Source organism: Talpa europaea (genome assembly GCF_964194135.1).
Source record: "Talpa europaea genome assembly, chromosome: 7".
Taxonomy (NCBI): Eukaryota; Metazoa; Chordata; class Mammalia; order Eulipotyphla; family Talpidae; genus Talpa; species Talpa europaea.
In genome coordinates this window covers 54932829-54942970 of record NC_140074.1, presented here as the reverse complement: position 1 = coordinate 54942970, position 10142 = coordinate 54932829, and the positions used below count along the sequence as shown (strand labels likewise).

General features: G+C 42.1%; 1 protein-coding gene across 1 annotated transcript; it reads right to left on the bottom strand.

Annotated features, from left to right (window-relative positions):
• Positions 1-453: 453 nt before the first annotated feature.
• On the bottom strand, positions 454-9933 carry MSANTD3 (Myb/SANT DNA binding domain containing 3; the record flags this gene model as incomplete). The annotated part of the gene is made up of 2 exons (XM_084236618.1): positions 454-863; positions 9516-9933. 2 exons carry the CDS (start codon positions 9931-9933, stop codon positions 454-456), a joined length of 828 nt encoding a protein of 275 aa, XP_084092744.1.
• Positions 9934-10142: the final 209 nt, after the last annotated feature.

Here is a 10142-nt window from a genome sequence, read left to right as displayed (position 1 = left end):
CACTAGCAAGTTCTGAGCAACAGCTCCACCAGGAGAAATGTGTGGCCACCTGGACAATTACTTTCAGTGGGAGAGGGATTCATTTGATAGAAAAGTTCTGCTGTCTGTTAAAAAACACAAACAGCCACACTCCTTTATAGTCACACTTGCATTTGATTTAAAAAATACAACAACAACACTCACACATGGTTCTTGTATGAATTCTAATTAAGAGACATTACATTCAGAATTATAGCACTCAGTGATAATTTTCAGAAGATGCTAACAGCTTCTTTGCCACTTAGGGAGGGTACAGAGGGTGCAGCTGTTTACCTGAATGTATTCTTAAATAAGTGACTACTACCACTCTAATTTTCCTAGATGTAGCTCAGTTACAAATTACTGACCGCGAGTTCATGTTCCAGACTTTCTTTGCCAACACAGATTAATCACAAGGGCGCCACCCACAAAGTCTTAGGGTGAATTGGGAAAGGGCCGGTTAAATGAGGAAACAGGCCATTCCTTGGTAAAAGTTTGCAGTTTTCTTTCCCAATACATCTTCTTTTTATTGAGAACTTCCATTTTTATCCTGTGTTCCTCCTCTGCCATCTCACACTCTCGCTCTATCTGCTGGATTTTGGCCACATGCACCTCATTCATTTGTATCAGCTGCAGTTGTAAGATGGACATTTGTTGATGGTGTTCTTCCTCATGCATCTTTTTTAAAGCACCTTCCTGAGAGGTTTTGCTCCTGTAGTTTTTATTGGTTGTTATTCTGACAGCTGAACACGAGGGTTCAGGTTGAGAGGTCCCCTCACATACTGGAAAATGTATGAACTCTTTCTCATCATCGCACAGTTCTCTATTTGAAACAGCAAATGATTCTGAAAAACAGTAGCAGAAAACATGTTCAAAGATTTTACAGGCAGAGAGAAAATCAATCCTATTTCAAATGACAGGATCCCCCATTACAGGATGTATTTCAAACAGTGTCTGCTTTGCCTGCGTGTCTACAGATACCTTAGCCACACCTGACTTTTTAAAAACCCACAAATCCAGTTTTCTCTTATGAAGTCATGATAAAGGGTTTCATCACATCATTTCTAGAAATGAGAACTAGGGAACAGTGGTCAGGATTGGAGACGTCGTGATTTGACCTGACCTAAGATCTAAATGGAAGTGTGCACAGCACCAGATGAGCAGGGGCCCACAGTACAAAATTAATGGTGGGTTTTCAAACTGAGGTCTCCATCATTCTGATCTGCCTTTATGTTTCTCTTTCAGTTATGAATACCCAAGTTCAGAGTGCCACTGCTCTGTGGCCACAGGTCATCTTCTTACAAATGTTCTTCCCTGAATGATGAATCTGTACTTCCTGGCTCACCTTCCTCAGCACATAGCTTCTCTTCAATCCCTACATCTGGTTGCTGCCTCTAGTAGCATTGCCATCTAGGGCTCAAAACTCAGATCCCAAAGGACTGTCCAATGTCACTCTTATTTGACCTCTCCCAAGCACCTGACAATCCTTCTTGAAACCTCTTTCCTCTATTAGTTTCTGAACCATTATTTTCTACTAAGTTTTCTATGGCCTCCTCTCTGATTGCTCTTTGCCAAACCTCCTTTAAGGAAGCAGATTCTTGCTCACCCACTTCTTGACTTTTAAGGTTCCTCTAGGCTTCCTACCTTTGGCTCTGCTTTCAATCCATCCTAAATAACCCTCATGATCTGGTTCCAAATTTCCTTCATATTTCTTAACTTTCTCTTCAAAGAGCCCTGTACACTCATCAGTCTTCCATGAATTATCCACATTCCCACTCATTCAAACACACACTGCTCCAGTCTCCCTTTTTCAGTTGCTCCCTTAGCTCCTACTCTGTTGAGGGTCAGTGAGACCTGCTCAGTGAAACATCAGTTCTCTCTTTTCACTGTACTCCTCTGTTACAGCACTCAAAACCTACTAGTATTATTTAGGGACCATGCCTTATTTTTTTCTTTTATCCTTGGGTACCAACTATTTGGTTTGATGCAAGAGTAGATGCCTTGTATATTTTTATTGACTGGCCTTGTATATATTTATTCACAGAAGACTTGAACATAAGGGGAAAAGAACATATGAATGCAAAGGGATATCACTTTTGGTGGTACCAGGTTTGCACTAGCAGTTACAGGGCAGTGACATGAGTATGTACTAAGAAGTTTCAATAAAGAAACCACAAGAACTCCACTAACCCATGGAGTCTCTAACTATGACTCCAGCGCTTTCTTGAGAAGCTTTACATTTTCCAATAACAAGAATGATCTCCTTGGAGGAAAATAATATCAATTTATTAAGAGTGTTGATTACGTTATCATACCCAACTCCATTATTCCAGAAGGTGGGATGCTGGGAATGTTAATGGCTACTGGGGGAAACCCAGCTCATAATAATCTGTTAATAAAAGAAAAATGGCTACTGTTTAGATTATTTCACTCTAAGGGATTAGGCAACAACCATAGCTAGTCCTTAATTAAAGTTAAAGGAAAAGGTAAAAAAATCTTACGTTTGAAGGTAAAGGTTTAAAAAAGAACTTCGAGGCAATCCAGAGATAATGAAGATGTGTCCCTAGGAATCTTTCTCAACTCAAATGGCTGTGGCCTCAATGAGATGCCCTTGCCTTGTGTTTTTACTGCCTCCTGGGCCCACCGCTAGCAGAGCACTTGTTCAAACAAACCCCTTCAGGTCTCTGCCAGTTCTGAAGACAGAGACTGCATCGTACTCATCCTCATGGAGAAATCAGCCGAGGGCCTGGCATACTGCTGGTCATGTAAGAAATGTGGGGGGATGTTCTGGCTACAGTGGGTTATATGGCTCCCAGCACAGCTCAGCTATGTAACTGAGTGGGTAATAAAGGCAAAGGACACAAGAACTAGAAAGGCTTAACACTGAGAACAGGGTCCCCCAGATGTGAGCATCCCAGGGCATCAACCAAAGAGGATTAACTCATCTGTTTCCTTTCTGTCTTAGACCTAAAAGTGTCTTCTTTGAGGACTGGATACATTAAACATTATTTGGTGCCTTTAGCCTCATTTCTCTTTTATTTTATTCCAGAAGGTAGTTCTTGATACTCCTGAGTTCACACCCTTATTCATTTCTCCCAATTTCTAAATGTTCATTTCATCTCAACCATTCTAGGTGTTAACGTCATGATGATGATGATGATGATGATGATGATGAAGAGGAGAGGAAAAAAAGGAGGAGGAGGCTAAAGGTACCAACGAAGAAGAGCAGGAGGACAGCAGCCACCACTTTCCCAGTAGCTAAATGGTACACAAGGCTAGTGCTCACAGCATTACCTCGTTTAGTCCTTCAAAAAAGCCTCCGAGGGAGGTATGATTATAGAAACCCAAATGCAACTACTGATTCTCATCCAGATCTTCATGAGTCCAAAATCCAAGCTCAACCTCTACACCACCCAGCCTCCCATTATTTTACTTGCTCATCTGATGACTTCTGTATCTTAAAATGCAGCCTCTAAGTTGTTTGTTTTCCCTACAAGGGCATCCATTACTAAGTATTTGGGTAGATATTCCAAATTTTGATCTCCAAATTTCTCCCTAGAGCTGTGAACATGAAGACCATATGCTCATGACTAGTAGCAAAGAAACAACTTTAAAACTATTCTTTTAGGGGGGGCCTCCCTGGTGGTGCAAGGGGTTAAGCCTCAGCCACTGCAGCATGAGTTCGATTCCCTAGTCGGCCAGGGAGCAACCCACATGGTGCAGCAGACCTCTTCTGGCTCACCCGCTACTCCCCTCAGCAGTGCATTTCAGTCAATCTGCCTGTTCTGTTCCCCACTCTGTCTCCGGTGAATCCTCTCACCCCCCACATCTCTAGCCTATACCCCAGCTCTTCTATGCATAAATAAATAAATTAAAAAAAACTATTTTTTTAGTTTACATGTATGCTAACATACAATGTTAAAAAAAAAAAAAAAAGAAAAGGGAAAGAACAAGCCAAGCCTCTTAACAAGACTCTGGCATAAGCTGGGATTTAATATCAGGGAAGCCCGATTGAGTAGTTAATTAACTTTCACAGAAATGTTTGCTCCAGTGAATGGAAGCTAGTGTTCAGATGTGGAGAATCTTCTCTTAATTGGAAAAGACTACCCTGGGAGTGGGAACCTGCCACAAACACAAACCATGTAATTTCTCTCCCAGGTAAAACAAAGCCACCCACCCAAAGTAGAAAATAGCTCCATCTTATGCAATATGGATAGGATGGTGTAAAGGCCTTCCGGGAATCTGAGAACACAGTCAAGGGGGTATTCTTCCACGTGGGCAATGGAGTAAGTTTAATATCAGCAGGGAAAACCTACAATAAAAGAATGAGGCAGAAACTACAGGCCAAACGCCACCTATTCTCAACAGAACGAAGAAAACAAGACTGACTGGGAAAAGAGCTAAATAAGATGTGGTGAGTGCATGCTATAGACCATTATCCATCAACTAAAAGAACAGATTTATATACTGCCAATGGAATAGATCTTTAAAACAGTATTCTAAGTGGGTGCAGGGTAAGGAAAAATATCAGGCTTTTCTGCCCTCCCGCCATCAGGATAGATGATGGATCCTTGCGGTCCTGAATGCATGCCTTATGGCGGGCACCTGGAGTAGGGTGTGGGCATAGGTAGATGGGATTCACCTGGGCTGAGACTGTGCTTTTAAGGGTGGCATCACGGGGACGCCAGTAGAAGATGGAAGAGAAGCCGAGAAAGAAGCAGAAAGAAGAAGCCGAGAGCAGAGAAGCTGAGAGAACGCCGGAGAGCCCAAAAAGAGTGAAGACTTGCCTCCCAGCCCCCCAGCGCCTCTGCCTGCTGTGTACCTGATAATCCCAATAAAAGCCTGCAAAACCACTGAGGACTCTGATTCCTCCTTTACCCCGTCTGCATGGGATCATAGAAAACCTGCCCTGTGTCCATTCCTGCCGCTACAATTGGCTTAAGTCAGCAAGATGATCCATGCAGATGGGTATGGAGCCCTCCGAAGACCTGGAGGGACTAAAAGTAACGGACTGTGTTTCCCTGTGACAATGCTGGAGGCGCAGCATCACGGGGACGCCAGCAGAAGCCGAGAGAGAAGCAGAGCCATGAGAAGAGCAGAGAGAATGTGAGAGAAGGTCAGAGAGCCCAGAGTGAAGACTTGCTGGGGGCTGGGAGGCCCCCCAGCGCCCCTGCCTGCCAAGTACCCGCTAAATCCCAATAAAAAACCTGCAAAAGCCACTGAGGACTCTGACTCCTTTACCTGGTCTGCTGGATCATAGAAAACCTGCACTGTGGTCTTCCTGCTCCCTACAGTGAGGAAAAGGCCAAAATAAAAAAAGGAACGGTAACTATAGCACAATTTTAAACTATGTAAATTAAAAATATATGCATACTATACACTAATACATACTTTCAAGAACATGTGGGAGACTATACAAGTGCAACAGAAGGATTAAGGTGCAGGAGAAGAAAATGTAAGTGGGGAGTGGAAAATGGGGACAAAAAATGGATAAACATATAAGTAATGCAAAAAATGGGCTTTTCACAGGCCAATGATGATAGCATGCCTTAACTGGAAATATAACTCAGCACCGTGTACACAAGTTCCCACCTCAAATAAATAGGTTTGGTTCACCAGTGACGACAGAATTTATTAAGAAATGTTTGTTTTATTTAATTACAGGTTTGTAATCATGTTTATGTTACTCAATTATAGCTTCATAGTAAGTAGGATATGAAATTAAATATATGTTCTCTTAAGATTTTTGATTACTAGTTTAAAGTTTAGCTTTCTGAAGTGTATTGGGCAAACTTGTTCCCCAAAGATAACTGAAGGTAAGAGTCAAAGTCAAATTATCACATAAATTTTTTAATATAGTTAAGGGAAGTACTGTGGGTTTTTTTGCAAATACATTTCCTAAGTATTAAATTTTAAGACTACTTTGTTCAAATGTAGATGTAAATCCTAAGAAAGTCATTACCAAACCTAACAATATCAAGGGGATGGCGGGCAACATTGCACAATTAAAACCATCTCACAAAAAAAAGTAGCTGGAGGGAGGCCTCTAGTGGAAACTGCTAGATTCCCTCCCTTCTAACAAATCCCAACAAATCTCTGAGCACCTAATTCTATAAAAGGCACTCGGTAAGGTGTTAAAATAGCTCCTGTCCAAATAAATTTATTATACATAATTTAAAATTTTCTTATAGCCACAATAAAGAAATATTGGGTTGTCAGAAAAGTCATGATACATTTTTTTTCTTGAAAGACAGAAAAAATACGTCATGACTTTTCTGACAGTCCAATAGAAATAGGTGAAATTAATTTATGTAATCAAGATAAAAAATATTAGTGAGATATTTTACTTTTTTTTTTGGCACTTGGTCTTCAACATATGGTGTACTTAGAGCAAATCTCAATTCAGCCTCCCCACAGCTCAAGTGCTGAGCAACCTCCTGTGGCTGGTGGCTACTGGACTGGCCAGCACATTGCTTGAGATACTAACAAGTAAAACATTCATATGGAGACCACGTGTCAAAACGCACATGACAGCATAAAGGCCATACCCTTATACCAGGTTTTCAACCTTTTCCCTACCAAGATACAGAAGGGATGTCCAGTTTTCTTTTTCTTTCTTGAAAGTAAATTGAAATACAAAATGAGTAAGGTAATCTCAAAGCTGTTTCACTGTCTAGAAAGAGCCCTAGGAAAGGTACTATAATCTCTCTCCCAGATAAAGTCACCTGAAGTGGCAAACAGCTCCAGGGCAGCCGAAACGGATTCTGGAGATCTGAGAAAATAGTCAAGGGGGTGTTCTTCCAGATGGGCAATGGAGTAAGGTAACTCTAAGTTAACAACATGTTAACTTACTAGTGTTAACAAATTACTTTGCATACACTTCCCAATTGACTGAGCTCCATGGTTCTCCACTGCCTACCCCTCCACCCCATTTGACCTGGAAACAGCAACAAGTATTTGGTTGTACTTCAGTAATCACTAGCAAAAAGGGAAGTCTCGCATGTCATCTATGGACCAAACGTCAATTTAAAATAAATCTCTTTTACAGGTGAGCCTCTAGCAAATGTCACAACAGGAAAGGCACTGAGAAAACACATTTATTTTTTGCTGGAAATTTATAAATTGTGTTTAGGAGTAAATAAATTACATGGTACTTTCCGAAAGGAGAAAATAAATTGTGGAATGAGCCTGCTAGATCATACCTAAGAATTTTTAAGTGGGGAAATAAGACTGTCTGTCCACTAAGAATAACCCTATGAAATCAGTACAAAACAATACAATCAAGGATTTGCAAAACACACTAAAAGCAGTCCACACCAGCATCTTCCTTGGAAAAATCTCCCAAGAACAGAAGCACTCCGAAAAGCAGCCCTGCTGATTGACATGCCTTCCTTCCCAGCACTATTGTCTTTGCTGCTTCAGGTAAAGAATGGGTCCAAGGCCAGCAAGATAGAGAGTAACTGGCTGAAGCTATAAACATCTCCAAACCAAGGACACTGTCAATTATCAGTGGGCCCCCTCCACACAGAAGCAGCGAGGAGGGGAAAGACAGCTGGCAGTGTCTCTATAAACACTATCTGCTGGGAGGTACCCGGGTTTGGGAACTCAAGAATCAAAACTCAAACACAGGGTTCTGACGCAGAAAAAACAATCCGTGAGATTCATAACATTATCCACAGCGGCTGCCAAATGTGGCTCCCTGGACTGAACCTTGGGTCAGATGCTCAGCAAGCAAACTAATCATAATTTAACCTCCAGGATGATGTGCTTATAGGGAAAAAAAAAAGTACTAATCAAAAATATGTATTCAGGGCCTCCCTGGTGGCGCAGCGGTTGAGCGCTGGGTTGCGAAGCTGCCCGCAGCCTATGCGGCACCGGTTCAATCCCCGGCTGCTCCCCGGCCACTGGAGGAGGGTCCCACATGACCGCAGACCTCTCCTGCCGCCCGCTGCTCCCCTCAGCAGTGTGCTTTGGTCCTTCTGCCTGCTCTGCTCCCCACTCTGACTCTGGTGAATTCTCTCACCCTCCCGCGCTTCTGACTGTACCCAGTGCTTGTATAAATAAATAAATAAATCTTTAAAAAAAAAAAATGTGTATTCAATGCATTGGTAATTATCTTTACATCTACATTGGATAATGTTCTTGGTTTTGGATGGTTTCTTGTAACTTTTAATTAAGCAGTCCCTCAGAGCTCAATCTACTCTGGGGACACTAATCAGTGAATTTGTCATCCTGCAAACCAAGAACCAGCTTTTCCTAGGCAAATGCTTGCTGGGTCCCTGGAGCAACTTCTGAGCAGCCCTCTGACCTCAGCAGGATCTTCCTTTGTTTCAAGGTGTATCTTCTGCAAATGGGAATGGATCTTTATACAAGCTGGCCATTCCTATCTTAAAAGAGGCAGGAATTTCTGGCAATTCATCTATATAGATTCTCACCCTCCCCTTACTTGGAGGCATTTTAGTGATTCCCCAATTCCAGTCTTTTAAAGCTATTTATACTAAATATAATATGATTTCATCCATGATTATGACAGTCTTCTCCTCCCCAAAGAATTATGACATTTTCCCCTTTTCAGTGGAAGAATATTAAATTAAAATGAAATTTTTCCCCAGAATTTCTCAAGTTCTCTGGAGTGCCACAAACCAAAACTGGAGATCACAATAGTGTAATGGGTAGGAATGTAGGGCTTTGAATCTGGGTGAATGCCAAATGGGTGTTTGCTGTATCAGTCTCTGTCTTTTTTTTCCAAGTTTGAAATAGTTCACTATTTTAATGTGGTCTTTTGAGAGACTTAATGCAGTGCTTTGCACATTATATATCCCCACAATAATTTTTTTGAAAAAAATTAATGATTAAATGAATGAATATACAAAGTCTTTTAAATATATTTGCAATATGTTGAGATAAGCCACCAAGGTACTTGATTAATAACTACATGAATGCAGTCCATAATTTTCCCTTATTCTAAAGTAATAACAGAGATAAAGGAGATCTTTCTCGGAGCGAAAGCACAAGCATATAAACAAGAACTTTTGTTTTTATCGTCTATCATATATGACTTGAATGGCCTACATAATCCCAAAATTTTGAATTGAGAAAGTCAAGTTTGATCTAAAGGCTGCTTTTTCTGATAAATTCCTCAAAATGAAGGATTTTAAACTTAAAAGTGTCAAACATGGGCCTTCCTGGTGGCACAGCGGGTTGAGCGCTGCGCTGTAAGCTGTCCTCAGCCTCTGCAGTGTGGGTTCGATTCCCGGCCGGCCAGGGAGATTCCCACATGGCACGGCAGACCTCTCCTGTCTCACCCGCTGCTCCCCTCAGCAATGTATTTCAGTCTGCCTGTTCTGTTCCCCGCTCTGCCTCTGGTGAATCCTCTCACCCTCCCGTACCTCTGGCCTGTACCCCAGTTCTTGCATAAAAATAAAAATAAATCTTAAAAAAAAAAGTGTCAAACAGGCGCCCAGTGAGAACATGCAAACTGGCCTCTGGGACGATACCTTGGGCTGCAGGGTCCGGATGGAACTCGGGCTCCTCTTCTGGGGGGCTCTGGAGGAAGTAGAGCTGCTCGGGCAGCATGCTGGAGATCTTCTCCTTCCCCAGCACGTGGGTGCTCAGGAGGGGGCTGACGCTCCGTTTCACTTTCTCTCTCCTTTCATGGGCCATAATTTTTTTGGTCCGAGCCTTGATGTTCTCCCAGCACTTCTTCAGCTGTTTGAAATCCCGCAGCGACACGCTGGGCTGAGAGTTGTACTCGTGGGCCAGCGCCTGCCAGGTGCGCTGCTTGAGGGCAATAGTTCGGGCATCACTTTTCTTACATTCCAGCACATACTTGTACTTTTCTACTAAAGCAAGCAGGATACTCTTTTCCAATTCTGAGAAGTATTTGGCAGGTTTTATAATTTCGTTGTTTTGCATTTTCCACTGTGTTTGTCCTGGCCGTTAGCTAGCCTGCAAGAGGAAGTTTGAGACAGTGTTTACTAATTCCAGCAATAAAATGTCAGTAAATCACATATTCAGCATAATCCCTGACTTGGTTCCCTTGTCTGAAATACAGCACTGTCTTTCCCGTTAATGTGAAATTGTGCCGGTCTCGGGAAAACATTCAGACGTTTACTAAAATGGAA